Source organism: Triturus cristatus, chromosome 5_1 (genome assembly GCF_964204655.1).
Source record: "Triturus cristatus chromosome 5_1, aTriCri1.1, whole genome shotgun sequence".
NCBI lineage: Eukaryota > Metazoa > Chordata > Amphibia > Caudata > Salamandridae > Triturus > Triturus cristatus.
In genome coordinates, this window is record NC_140587.1 from 426,215,767 (window position 1) to 426,231,196 (window position 15,430).

The following is a 15,430-nucleotide window of genomic DNA, read 5'->3' on the forward strand; positions in this document are numbered from 1 at the left end:
AATGGTGTCTTAACGTGGCACTTTACCCAATATAATTGGGAAATTGGGCTGGAATATGCACTCTGCCTCAATTTTTTCCAAAGTTTCGTTGACAGAAGAAATTCCTCAAAATTCTACAACAGACATTTGGGCACCCAATGCTATGCCCTCTGTTTTTAGGTCTCACCTACTAGACAGTGCATGCGCGATCTAGTGCAAGACATATTGTTAACTTACAGTGGCTTATAGCCTGCCCAATGCTTACCGTTGGTTCTCTTCAGTGTCACGCACATTTGCATGCTTCTTATTTGTAAGAATGTGTGGGCTTTCCTTCCTCTTCTTGTGTTTATCTCTCCCCTGGAGCATGGACATATTGCTTGTGCCCTTCCATGGCTAACTTTCCAGACAGTACATTTTTCTTTTAGATTAAGCACTCCACAAGAACGCATGGGTTTTCTGGCTATCAAGTTTGTATACTTCTCTCGCCCCGCCACTGTGCTCTGGTGTTCCTCTCTCTCATCCATGGGGGTCTACCCCACTGCTCCCTTGCTTTCTTATCTGTATGCTTCTCCGTGTCAGCTCCATGTTGCTCTTTTCGCCCATTTGCTCCTACTCCATAGCGCTTCATTTTGTACTCTTTCTGTATCATGTCCCCCTTTCTGCACCATCTCTGTGAAGTTTCGATTCACCTCCACTCCCCTTCCTTGTGTTGCTTCCTCTGCAGGTCCTTAACGTCACTTTGGGGATGCCGTGCAGCATGGCTGGAAACCATTGGCAAAGCCAGTAGGTCCCAAAGGAGAGATCTACTTTACTGGTACTCTGACACGCGGATTGGCGCATGCGTTGTACTCTCGTTCTCCCGTTTTTCTGGTGGCATTTTACCTTATTTGCACCTAGGAATCGTTTAACACGTAGGAAGTCGCACTTTGGCGCTTCACTAATTGAACTGTCCTACAAGTGATAGGTAGCAGCGTATTATTTCTGCACCTACTAATTTTAACGATTACCCGGAAATCTAACTTTGGCGCTTTATTCACTATGTAAGTTCTAGACTTGCTATTCAGGAACCAGTCTTCAGTTGATTTACTTAGCCTTATAGATCGTTATGGGCTAAAAGTTTGTAGTATCGTTGGATATTTTCTCGTATATCTTAATGGCCTTGATAAAGTCTTTGGAAAGACGAAACACGTGTTGGCAATAATGTGCTGAGAATATTTTATGAAAAATTAATTAATAATCTTCATGGACGAAAACAAAAGAAAGAATAAAGAATTACAGTCCCACACTTGAACTGGATGGTGTCAAATTGATGTTTTGAAATCCTTGTCAATTGATCTTGTTGAGTAGGAATGAAGCTAAGGGAAAACTGTACCCTATTTTGCTTATAAACCTGATCTCCACATTTTTGAGATTTATGTAATATTTGCAGGTGGGCCACAGTAACCCTAATATTGTGATTACAGGTCCCAAAGGAGAGATCTATTGGCTTTGCCGGCGCTTTTTAATTATGATTCCCAGTCCAGCCCAACTTACTTCAACAGCTCAGTTTAAAGAATGAAAAAGTTTGGACCTTGGTTAGTCAACCTGGGATCTTATCTTTCAACTGTCACTAAAATGATCACTATTGACTTGGGCGGTAAAGCCAACTTGGGCCAACTAAGTTTGTGATGTGTGCTACGTGAATGAATGTCTATTAATATTATGCAGGTTGTTATTATTAGTTTGGAATTGTTTGGTCAGGATGCAATAAATAAGAAATGCAAAACTTATGTGGCTGGCAAGACATTGTGTCGAATTACATATATTACATTACACACCAGTATTTCTAGCTTACAAAGATTGTACTGATACCAGCTGCCTTTAACACCAACACTTCCATTTGGATCCACCGACCAGTACAACCTTTCTTAGACAGTAGGAATTTCAGTGCAAAACTGCACTGGCACTTTAACTGACCATATAACGCGGCCTGGGTGCATTTGAAGTCCTGCTTACTCTAAGAGACGGGGGTGTTGAGCATGTGGGATACACTCTATTATTGGTAAGCACTTGTTTTTTTCCATGGTTTGTAAATCCACTTGTAATATGTTGTTCTTTTTCTGCAGACTTCTTTTGACGTTCCTTGGAGTATTTCTGATTGCCAAAAACAGAGACAAGAACAGTCAGGAAGTGGCCTTCATAACCCATGGACAGATTCCTGGTATGTAGGCGCAGTGTACAGTTTGAGAGCAAAAAAGCTGTGGTCTGTTCATTGAACCCAGGGGCATCCTTTAATAAATGGAGTGTGTGTGGGTAATCGGAGCGGAAGCAGCTGTCTCCCATACTCTGCTTTAAATGGGCCGGTACTCACCGGTACTAAGTACCGGCACTTCTAAATTCTCGGTGCTTGAGTATCGGAACTTCTCCTTGTACAAAGAGGGTACCAGTACTCATGGGGCATCAAGCCGAGCTCAGTGAAATTTAGCATATACAAAAAAGAAGCTCGACACAGCTGACGAGTCGGTCCGGATTCGTCAAGCACTCTGATCGAGTGCTAATCTCCCCTCCTACTGGCATAGCAGAATACAGCAGCATTTGTTTGGAGTCCGATAAAGGGAGTCTGCCCACATTACTAAGCCTTGATTCCCACCGGCTACAGCGTCACTATCACCACCTTCCTCCTTTATCCTTAATTAACTATTATGGTTGTGCAAATACACTATGGCTGGTGTGAGTTTCATGGTCTCCTCCCTTAATATGTATGTAAAGCTGCCGTATTCTGCTATGCCAGCAGGAGGGGAGATTAGCACTCGATCAGAGTGCTTCACATAAACGGACCGACTCGTCAGCTTCCACTCAATTTTGAAAAGCAAAACCTTTGGCAGGCACAATTGCTAGTTGATCTGAATATGTATTGAATAGTGCTTAAACTCTGATGGAGACACGCCATCGACAGGACTGAAGTGCGAGCGCCCCCCAGCCTAGGATGCACATGTCTGTCACCACTTCTGCTAGCTACACTGTGACAGCTGTGACAGCTACACTGTGACTCTGAACAGGATTTCCTGCTCACCCAGCACGTCGAGATCGAATCAACCACAAAGAGTTTATGATGAGAAATTCCCAAAATGCAAGTCCCTGGAGAGTCGTGGCACATATGAAACATATTGTCCTTTGTCATGCCCGTTGGATGTGAAGGGTGCAGGGGGCATTACAACCAGAAGCAAAATGTGTCTTTTTCTGTAAGAAATACTCTGAGCTGAAATTAAAACTTTCTCATAGAGAGTGAAGTTTGCTTTGTGGGAAAAGAGGTTGTGTTCAGAAGTATAACAATAGTACTCTGTGAGAGAACCAGCAAATAGGTTTGCTTCATTCGTGTGTCACGTGCGTTGCCTAAAGCAAATGTTTTGTTATTTGTTGGGTAATTGATCGTATGGACTAATGCTCTAGTCAAAGAGAAACTAACCACTTTACCTCAATAATGATCAAACCCTACTACATAGCACTTTGTGAATTGATTTTTCCCGACCATGGAATATCCTAAGTTCTCTAACACCATGAGTTGTCAGTCTGTACCTTAAAGCTCTTGAACTCACAAGGCCACCTGGTCTAGGAAAGAACCTAGAATTTTAAACCAAAGTCCTTTGGATTTTCTAAAATAGTATTTTATTGGCCTAAATTCTGTACTTCGTTTTTGTGAACTTTTTCAGTACAAGAAGCTTCCTTGATATTTTGACCAAGCTGGTGCATCTCTTTGGTCCCCAAAATTCCCCTGTGACTGGCACGGAAATGGTGAAAACCGAGCGCTGTAGTCCAACAGTATTATTTTTGGCATCCACTCTTTTTCTTCTGAGAAGGCAGAGACACTGCAGCTTAAGGGGCGACGCTGTAATAGGACAATTACTCCTATTTAATCTGCTTTCCTCACTTTTTGATGGGTTTTGTGAGTAGACTTAGCTGCTGTGAAGATTGTTGGCCTATTTAGTGAAGCGTAATCAAATTGTTCTCAGGCTATATTAGAAGCAAATTTGCATTTAGTGGCTCAGGTGAATGTATGTTTTGCATCTCAGTATCATTATGCACATCTGTGTATCAATTGAATCTCAGTCAAATTAAATGTATGCCTCTAGCCGGGTCCCTTAGCATTGCCAGTAGCCCCGCCCCCAGCCCCTAGTCCACATCTCAATTTGGTGAGTACCTGCACTTATTTTTTTCCATTTAAAGCACTGCCCATACTTAATAACATTGCGTTGCTTGATTTTTCATCCGAGTTTCCAATTGTGCCTACAACTGCTTTTGAAATAATTTCTGGAATATTGCAATGAGCGGTGTGCAGCAAAGGAGAACAGTAGCATGTCAGAAGCTCACCCTACACAAATGAATATAATAATAATAATAATAATATTGTGATGGTGGCTGTTTCAGGGGTCTTTATAAGCTTTTCTTTTCTCCCCAGGGAAACACATGATGGATACGATACAGCCCGAGTCAACCAACTTCAACTATGGGACGCTTAACAACGAAGGGGACGTGGAGAAAATTGACAGCGTGGAGCGAAAAGAGTTTTAAGTTCCGCTCATCACGAGGGACGCGCTGTTTGCAGCGTGTTGTTGACATTTATACTTACAACATACAGCAGGCGTGCCTCCGTTCAGACTCTGCTAGTGCCTCTCAACCGACTCACTCGGTACCATGTGTGCTTTCCAGACCCTGCGTCCCATGCACCGCTTGGGGACGCCACGTCTGACATCTTGGTTGTGCCTCGGACGCTTACGCCAATATGGACGATCAAATAAGTGTGCGCAAATATCAACTTCTGTCGTTCTGTAGAACAATGCTAATGTTTACTTCTCCTTCAGATTTACTCACACGCTGCTTAGAACGCTCCAGAAGTAAAAATCTAGCGGATATTCTCTATTTATTTTTTTTGTTAGTGCCTTTCCAAACATTACTGGGCCGCCAACCAAGCCACTGTTTTGTGAAGAAATTTGAAGCAGGCATAATCTGTGGTAAGAGCTCATGTGGTGAACAGTCAACTTTTGGGCTGCTAGGCCACCACAGGGTAATTTCACTAAAACCACAGACATAGCCGACATTACTCCAAACACTCTATATAACCCAATAACCATGGCTATCAAGGTTTCAGATTGCTATGTGTGACATTTTCTTAATTTCATTGTAATTTTTGAGTGACACTTCAAGGACTATGAGTGACACTTCCTCGCAAGCAAAATCAAGGAATGAAGACGAGGGAAACAAATATCAGAGATTACACCCATTTCAGCAACACAAAATTCTAAGAATATCTTAAAACTGCTGCAAAATACCAGAAATGGTAGGGCACTTATGGGAGACAGACTGGGTGACTGTAGTGCTCAGCAACAGAGGGCTGGCAGGCACTGCCGCTGTTCAGAAGATGATCTTAGCTGCACCATGCGGATCGTGCCGGTGCCTGGTTGACTGGTGATGGCAGTTGGTCGGAGCAATTGCTGCTGGAGGAAGCAACAGGATGTTGTTTAACTATGACAGAGAGAGCCCTGTGATAACTCTGCTGAGTCTTTCTCTGCCCGGATTAACTGGATCTCACGAATGTATGATGATACCACGCATACCAACACAACGCGGTATTTTACATCGTGGCTTTGACAACGCAAGTCGTTACATCGACTTGCGTTGTAGGGCGCTAGATTTAGGAATAGTGTGAATTATTATTCCAACTCCAGTCTATGTACAGTAGGGAAGGTGTTGGAATAGTATTTCACACTATTCCTTAGTCTAGAGCGCCCTCCAGTGCCGTAATGAATTGCGTTGTTAAAACCACGATGTAACCATTATGCGTTGTAATGGTTGCGTGGAAAAGGATGTTTCCCGATCTCACCAGCCAGTTAACTCATTTTCTATAGTTTCAGTAAGTTGTGTTAGTTAGGGGGCAGGTGCTCTGGTATGGACATAGTTGTGAAGTTTTTAGTTTGCTCATGAGTGACATTTATAGGCTTTCAGGGTATTTAGGAGTAGCACTTCACTGCCTTACCTTTGACACTTAGTAACGAACTAAAGACAGCTATCAATAGCTTTTTTCTTGAAAGTTCTATTTTTAATACCTTCTTGTAACCAGCCTTTCTCATAACCCATAGGCTGCAGTGCAAAGTGAGAAAGCTTTTGATAATAGTTTTCACCAAAATTCCTTTTGCTTCACAGACCCAAATTAAATATGTTAAGAGGAGGGGGAGAGGAGTTGGCCTAACGGCTAGGGCGGTCGACCTCGAATCTGGGGAACTGGGTTTGAGTCTTGGCAATGACGATCAACATCCTGTGATTCTGGGCAAATCACTTAATCTCCCCGTGCCTAATAAAAATAAATGAGTGTAATGCAACTGGTGCTATATAAGGCGTTCTGATACCCAATTCGGGTCTGGTTCGCGCTATATAAAACTCTGTAAAATAAAAATAAATTTATGTTGGCTGCTGAAGTAGGTACCAGTTTAAACCAGTGCCAGTCATTAAGACCAAGAATATAACTCAATTACGATAACAATGTCATTAATTGTAAATATTTGTTCAAAGGCCAAGAAATATTCCTCTAAACAAATGCACTGTGCTGCTCCTTGGAACGTGATTATTTTTACAGACCTCTCCATTATTGCGGTCCCAGGATGGCGGCTGTTCCCAGAGCTGCAGCAGGGCTCTCTTGCGTCTCACAACGTCGGCAGGCAGAGTTTAACTTTTAGCACTTAGGAAATCTGTGAGCAGTATGAACATGGGGCCTCTCGGCTCCTTAGGGTACGAATGTACACAATTGAAAGGGCGGCCAGCGGCGTCAGAGACTGTCATTATGTTGTCCGGGTGGTCAGGGGGAGGCCAGGGGCATGAGAGTCATGTTAAAGATATGCTCTTGTCTTCTCTTTGCCCACCACAACAAAATCCAAATCATCTACATCCTGCTCCGTGGTGTGCCCGCTTCGCTATCCTGGGGCTGCGAGGCGTTAGGGCTTCACCTTTTCTGAGCAGACCGGAGTAGGCCCAGGTGCTGCCAGCTAGAACCCAGCTACCACTTTTAGGGGCATATTAGCAAGGGCCATATCGCCACTTTAGTGGCACTTTTTGCCGCTAAAGCGGCGATATTTCTATCGCCCTATCAGCAAGCTGTCGCTAACATCAGTTAGCCACAGCTTTTAGGCGATAGCGACCGGTTTGGGGCCCACTTTGCATGTCAGCGATATTTATCGCTAATGATATGCAAAGTGGGCGTACCCAAACTGTTAGCGACTGAAAGCAGTCGCTAACACAGCTATCGCCTATTAGCAAGGCAGGCGAAGCGATAAAAAAAATCGCGCTAAGTGCGATTATCGCTAGATTCTAACGCCTGCGAAAAACATGACTTACCTGTTTATCCAATGGGAGGTGGATCTTCAGGTTAAGTCCCCATTGGCGTTAATGCGTGAATATCGCTGGATTTCCAGCGATATTCACGCATTTCGCTGCTATCGCTGGTTATTTTAGCACTATGGAGATAAACGTTGCTAATAGCATGTTTTCTCCGCTAACATAACCAGCGATAGGCAGCGATACAAATTAATGTGCTAAGCGCGTTTTGCGATAAATATCGCTACTCCTTGCTAATATGCCCCTTAGTTGGGCCAGGCAAACTCTTACGCAAACAACAAAACACCATTTCGGACTACGTGATAGTTCCGACCCGCTTACTTGAAATACGCGAACGTGCAGGAAATACGCGAACGTGCAGGTTCTATGTTTTCTTCTTGAGCAGTAGCAAATGCGAGGTTCAAAAGGTGCTTCGATGTGGTAAGACCAAACAGCTGACCTTGATTTGTTCTCTACACATAGTGTGTGGCAGTCCGAGCAAAAGGGCCAGGTACAGTGCTCCTTCCCACTTCCTGCGCATTCTGTGTTCCTTCCTATGTGCAGTTCTCCCTCCACTTACCAATGAGGAAACCGGCATTCCTGGAGCCCAGCAGAGCGCGGTTCCAGCCTTTATCCAGGACACTAGGGGGCAGATTTATGAGCCCCTTGCGCCACTCTTGCGTCACTTTTAACATGGGAAAAGTGACGCAAAAGTGGCGCAAGGGGCTCATAAATCTGCCCCTAGATCTCCAGAGACTTACAGTTCTGGTAGACTAAAGCCAGCACCCAAAGAAGAGCTCAGGTGGCCCTCTGAAAACCCGCTCTTGGAACAGAGAGAAGGAACTTCCTTGAAGGCAACACGGTGACGCGCTTGGTAGCTTGGAGCATGGCACAAAGTGTAAAAGCAGTTCCAATGTTTGAAAAAAGTAAATACAAATGAAAAAAGGTGTGTGCAGGCACGTCATTTCGGGACAAAACACTGTATTGATATAGGTTTGTGTGATGGATACAAAGCAGCATCAACTTACCAGGAAACCCGCATTATGAGAAAGGTCTTTGGCACAGTGTGACAAGTAAAGCAATGAACCGCACATTCAGCCGCTGAAAAGAAGAAAGTCTCAGTGGAAAGTGACTCCGGGTGATCCACAGTCAGAAAACTCAATGGGATTTAAAGAGTAGCCATTATCACCTCTTCCACCAGCCATATCGCCGAAGGCCACCTCGCTGTGGTAGGCATAGGAGAGACTTTCTAGTGGGTGACCTAGGAGCACACGGGGTACTGTGCCAAAGCCATAGACGCAGGGAATGCTGCAAGCCTGGTTTACCTGCATGAAGCATGCTCACTAGAGTTGGTGGAAAAAGGTGACTATGAGGTGTGCCTCTCTATACAGACTTGTGCCGAGGTCCACGCACCAGACTAATCAAAGCGGCAGCACTGCAACATTCTGCTGCCAGGTTTCTAATGGTTTGCCATGGCCCCACTCAATTTGGTGTAGCATGCTGGCGCTTTTGTGTACCTGGGGAAGGAACTTGGCACATATTTTACCATCTCTAGGGGGGCATTCCATTTTGATTTACAGGCACTAGACCAAGAATTTGGAAATACTTTCCTAGCTGAAATTTGGTCTGATATTGACATTTTAGTATTCAGTAAAGTCTTCAAATCACATATATACCGTAGACTGTATATTGATCGATTATCTCTCTCTCTCTCTATATATATATATACACACACACACATATATATACACACACATATATATATATATGTACACACACACACGCACACATATATTTATGCTCTTAGTATCTTGTTTTGATTGTATAGTGCTCTGTCACCCTTTATGGGGTTAAGTTTACATTATAAAACAACCATGACAAATAACAAATGTATGATAAAAAATCTCAGGATAAATATAAACTCGAAATCCCATTAAAACTACTTTTTTCACTTTTAGCAATGACAGAACTTATTTCAGACCTGCTCCACTTCTTGTGCTCGAAAAGTTGGGTTTGATGAATATAGTTACTATGCAGCATGGAATGGCTTTTCAGCAACGAAAAAGCAGACCAAGTGCAATGTTATCTCGCGTTGTCACAGCAGATTAATGCACCAGGCGCAGGAACTGCTGGTGGCAGAAAAACCATCGCAAAATGATAACAATTTATTTTTAACAGCAAATTGGGCAAGACCTCGATGGCTTTTTCCAGCCAAAGAAAATTGGTAATATGTAGCAAAACCATTGAAGCAAAGCCTATATCAAGAAATCTGCTCTGTACATGTTACTTATCTGTATTTCAGACATTGCTATAACTTGAAAATGTACCTTCTAAATATTATCCAGGAATGTTTACGAGAAACCAATTTTGAAATAGTGAATACAGAGTTTAAAAGGCTGCTCGTTGAAGTGTGTCTCCCGCAAAATTTACTGTATAGTGTTATAAAGCTCCCTGCCAAAGATGGTTTCAAAAGTAGATATTTTTGGTGTTCATTTTTGTGATTGTATTTATGATTTTACTGTAAAACACAAATATGTCAACAATTGTGGCTAAATATTAAACAACTGGAGAGTGATTTTTTTTAGCACAACTTCATGTAATGGCTTTTGTCGTGAATATCTTGATTTATTAGAGACTTTGGGTAACCAATAAATGTAACCGTTTTCATAAATACAGCTAACTGAGGTTCTTTAAAATAAAACAATAACTTGTAATTTAATTTTGGGAGAAAAAGAAATTCAGACTCGCAGTGTCTCTGTGATCCCCTCCTGCTGCACTGAGGTCATGCAGTGCTACATCAGCCAAGAGCACTTTTCTGATCTCTGAGGATCCCCAGCACCATCATCACTCCATGGGACTTTTTGCGGCAAGAAGCTTTGTTTTGGAGACTTCAACTTTTGGGTGAATTTACCAACTCTACTCTTGACTCAAAATTGAAACTGCAAATCCCTATTGTTCTCTGTCCTACTCCACAGCATGACAGGGATGGATATTGTCCAAGAGGGTACCGCTTTCAGGGCACAATGCGCTAAGCTATTGTCTGCTCATTCATCCACAAAATGAGCATTAAGGGAATGGTTCTGTTGTAGCGTTATGCTGGGCCCAATCTTTGTGTCTTTTTATTTTATTATTCACATTTTCCTCAACCTCTTGCTACCTGTCACAACCACTTGGTCCTCCAGTGGATCTTGTTCAGTGCTGATAGGGACTGGAATATTCAGAGAATGAACAATTATCCAATGAGGACCAGGAATGGGATAATTGTTATCATCAATTTACTTCTCTACCAGATGAGAAACTTGTCTAGCCTCTTAATAATGAATCCAAACCCAATAGATTTACCCTAAAAGAAATGATGAGACAGAATCAGCAGAATTTAGTTTACATTTCCAAGTTTAGTTATTCAGAATTTGGATAAATAACATTTAGCATTTAAATTATGAAGTTCACACAACTCTAATATCAAACGCGTAAAGGATTTAATGAATTAACACCACGGGGCATATCTACAAGGCCAGGCGATAATTATTGCTCAGCGCTCTTAGTGCGAGTATAATTATCGCCGTCCATCGCTGAATTTTATCACGGAGATAGCATTCTATCAGCAACGCTTATCTCCAAAGCGATAAAATTCAACACGCAAGCTGCCAACTATACAATTATCGCTGGAAATCCAGCGATAATCGCACAACGTTTGGCGAAAGCTTGCTGATAGGGCAAGGCAGACTTAGCCATGATATCCATCTTCCATAGGATATCATGGCTAAGTCAGTTGAAAAGCAGGCATAAGGAAAGTAGCGATAACCATGGTTAGCGCTACTTTTCTTATCACTATGCTTGTTAGCGATTCCCTTGATAATTGGAGAAATGTCGGTTAGCGACATTTCTCCAGTTATTTCAGGAAGGAACGGCCACTTTGCATCTCATTAGAGATGCAAACCTGGGTGTTCAGAAAACAGGCGCTAAGGCAAGGAATCACGCGATAGCGTGACCTTGCTGATATAGCGACAAAATTATCGCCGCTTTTCAGCCGTAAACAGCCGCAAAAGCGGCGATAATTTATTATCGCCGCCTTGTAGATATGCCCCCACATCTCTGAGATACAATGAAATGGAAGAATATTCAGGGAGATATCTACCTCAACCGAGGCAGTTTTGGACTTAACTCAATTGTTTGAGTTAATAAGAATTAGAACATTGGAATGTGGAGCACTCCATTGTAGACAATGGAGTGCTCCGTGCTTCTACGGGCCGGTAAAGGCCCGCAGAGCAACATTCCAATGTTTTACAAAAGCCTCTCGAAGCTCGAGGGGATTTAAATCTCCTCGAGCTTCGAGAAGCCTTTGTTTAATTTGTTAGAACATTCTGCCCTCTAGTGGCAGAATGTTCTAATAGTCTTATAGCCCTTCGTAGCAGGGCTATACCGCTATTAAAGACCCGCTGCTTTTGTTAAAGTCCCTCGCCTTCGGCTCGGGCCTTTAACGCTGCAGCGGGCCTTTAATAGCCGGTATAGCCCGCTACGGCGGGCTATAAGGCTATAGTAAGAAGTCAGAGGAGCATTATATAGACCCTTTAGGAAATTCAGCAAAGTCCAAAGTAACCAGTTCGGGTTTCATCGAAACTGCAACAGCAAAGTCACTGCAGCATAACATAAACCCTTCAGCAGAAAAGTTAAATTCTCCACTGGCACACCAGATGGTAGCCAGTTGCACAGTTGTGTCATAAGTTACTGCAGTCCTCAGATGTTCAAAAATCGAGCCGTCTCCCAATCAAGGAAATGGGGGCCGTCACTTCTGTCCAAAAGTCTGAGCAATTATACCTCATAAGTTTCCGGGGTGACACACACTGGCATCACCAGAAATGTCAGACCACTCAGTCCTTTTGGATAATCCATATGAGATGAGGATGATGAAGCAGTGATGAGGATACATCCCAGAAAAATTAAGTAATTTCCTTAAATCATGTAGTCTTAAGACACGCTGAACAATGGGATATTTGAGAAGGAGTAATGCTTAAGTTCGACAATAAGCTTTCCCAAGCGGCTGGTCTAGGATGATGCAAACGTTTTACAATCGCACTGTTCTGTCCAAAGGATGTAAAAAATAAATATTTATTGGTTCAAACTGTTTTGACCAATCTATATAAAGGAGCTAAAGGGGCAGAAAGCAGGTCATCCCCCACTCAGTGCATTATAAACAACAAGGACCTGCTCACACTGTGAACGGATATTTCATACATCCGTATTGATGGCTATGAATATTAGACCCTCTTTTATAGCTTGCGATTCTATCGTCTAAGCTATTTTACGGTGTAGTTCACTAACAGAAGACGAAAACAATTTGTCTACGAGGTATGTCAAAATGACTATCAATGTATAATAGTCCTATGTCTCCCCCACCCGAATATGGTGAAAAAGGAGTGAAAAAGGAGTGAAAGAAGTGTTGGTGCCTCACGGTAGCGCCACCAAGGAGGGTTAAGCAGGATGGTACTCGCCTGCTACCTCAATTTCTCATCATCAGCTACCAACACTCCAAAAGCAGGAAAATGTGTCTGACACTAGTGATAAACTGAATAGGTGCTAAGGTGTATATTCAAGAGAGAAAAAAGAAAGAGAAACTGTGCTAAGATGCGTGCACCGTCTCAAACCCCTAGGTGATATATAATAATATCTAAAAAAGCTAGATCACACTGGCTTGCATACTTTATTCTAAGCTGCGTGATAGCTCATATGTTAAAAATGCCGACATGTTTCGTTACCATTGGACAACACTCACGGCAACTTCTTCAGGGCGTGGGGTCTGTTCGATTCACCCTGCACCTCAATTTTTCCGTTTAAAAACCATTCTGTGGGAGACAAAAAGAGAATATACACACACACAACAGCACAACTGGGTTGGTGACCTGTTAAAAATAGGGCAATTGTCCTATGAATAGTCTTATGGAACCCCCCATATGGCATATATTTACCAGGGTGTAGCCCGCCATGGGCATACCTTTACCCTTAGGACCTTGCGGCTCTCTGTGCGCGTTCAAGGCACCACTTGCTCCACTCCAAACGTGAGTCTGTAATGTATAATACATAATAAAAGATGCATGCTTACTCCCGTTTTTGTATCTCATTTGTGGGTAATATGGGTGTGTCCCCCTCCCGTTTCAGATGATGCCTCCATAACTCCGGAAATCATTGCCTGCACATTAGACCTCCCCTATAGAAATGGTGATGCCCCTCCTTCTCCACACTACCTCGTTTTGTATTCCAAACTCAGTATAATCAAATCTCCCCTCGTTAGCCTGTCTCGAGTCCAAATCCCCAAGATTCACGCTGTCTAACAACACTCACCGTGCAATTGTTCGTAACTGGCGTTTACTCAGCCCAGGAACAACACGATCGTTCCACGGCGCTGTTTAAAAGCGTAATAGCGCGTACCATGTGACTGTACTACGCTAATGAGAGAGCTCGGTAGTGAAAGCGGGGCGCCATTTTGTAATGGGTAATGAAAGCTAGGCTCGCCATGAAAATAAACATCATTATTGATTTACTCTGAGCCTGCCTAATCGCTTTTCGAGTTAGATATCTTTTAGTCAATCTACTTGACGTCCCACCAAGATACAGTGCTCGGTGTGGTATAAAAAAGAAAGAAGAAGGACTTAGTGTGGTACAGAAAGTGGAGTGGCCATATTGCAATGGGGAATGTCTTATTGTATCTATCTGCATTTATTGGCATGCTTATTTTGCCGAGTGTCCCAAGTGGTATACTTCCTAGGTTATTCCTATAAGTGTATATCCGAATCTGCTTGCCTCACAGATAGGGATAAAATGTACAAAACCTTCAGTGTCAAGTAGTTGACAGCTACGATCAGTGGTCATGGTTTGAATGTACTGAGGTAGCGTTACTGGCACTAATGACTCATTCATGACATATGCTACATGTTTACTCCTTACACTACTGGTATAACCTCGATGACCATGAATTCAAATGATAAATCATGCAATCACCTTGCTCCATTCTATAAGGTCATTTAGTCCATTCTGGTCCACTCCCTCCTGATAAATCCATCGTGCTTCCCTATTGCTTAGTCTAGATTCAATACTGTATTGATCCCCTGTAACTCTTTCAAGAACAACCCAGCGCACTTCTTGCGCCGTATGTTTTAGCGTTTGAAAATGTTGCACCAGTTTGGTGCTCAATTTTCCTGCACGGAGTGTGCTTAGGTGTTCCTGTATTCTTGTTTTTACCTTTCTGGTGGTAAGGCCGATGTAATGAAGCTCACAGGGGCATGTCAATCTGTAAATTACATGCGAGGTGTTACAATTGCTAAATTTATTTAGAAACCAGATCTTGTTGTTTTTGAGAGTGACACTTTTAGTTTGTGATGTAAATACGCAAACCGAGCAATTGCCACATGGGTAATGCCCGGAGGGGATGTTGGTTTCACGTGGACTTATTTTGGGTCTGGTGTGGACCAGCCGGTCCCGAATGTTCGCAGACCTTTTGAATGCGAAACGAGGAGGAGGCATCTGCATATTGGTGGTACTGAGCAGATGCCAGTGCCTCCGGATGGTTTGCCTGATTTTTGTGGAAAGTGGTCCAAAGGTAGTAACCACTGGGATGCATTCTCCTTTCTCCTTTTTGGTTTTTTCCAACAGGGCTGCCCGAGGGGTGTTAAATGCTCGTTTTTTAGCCTGTCTTATGACCTTCCTAGGGTAAGCTCGGTCCTGTAGTTTAGTGGCCAAGATGTTTGATTGTGCAGAGTATTCCTGTGTGGTGGAGCAGTTCCGACGGTATCTAAGAAACTGTCCCACGGGCAAGTTGTCCCGGAGGGCCCTCGGGTGGTAGGAGCTGTAATGTAAAAGAGAATTTTTGTCCGTTGGTTTATGGTGGACCGTGGTCACCAACCTGTCATCTTCAGCTAGGATGTCTAAATCCAAATAGACTGCTCTAGTTTTACTCACTTCCCAGGTGAACTTTAAGCACTCGTCCAAACCATTGAGCCAGGCCAGAAATTCATTTAGTTCTGTCTCGGTCCCTTCCCATATACAAAGTATATCATCTATATATCTCTTCCAGAGGACAATGTTCCTCTGGAAGAGATTAGTGTCTGTATCGATG

General features: G+C 43.0%; 1 protein-coding gene across 1 annotated transcript in view; it reads left to right on the forward strand.

Annotated features, from left to right (window-relative positions):
* Positions 1-8,240, forward strand: part of NIPAL2 (NIPA like domain containing 2) — a 535,646-nt gene extending 527,406 nt beyond the window's left edge. The window contains exons 10-11 of the mRNA XM_085605195.1: positions 2,085-2,179; positions 4,415-8,240. Of these exons, the coding sequence (XP_085461321.1) occupies positions 2,085-2,179; positions 4,415-4,527 (208 nt within the window). The 3' untranslated portion in view covers positions 4,528-8,240. The remainder of the gene's footprint in view (positions 1-2,084; positions 2,180-4,414) is intronic.
* The last annotated feature ends 7,190 nt before the right edge of the window (positions 8,241-15,430 follow it).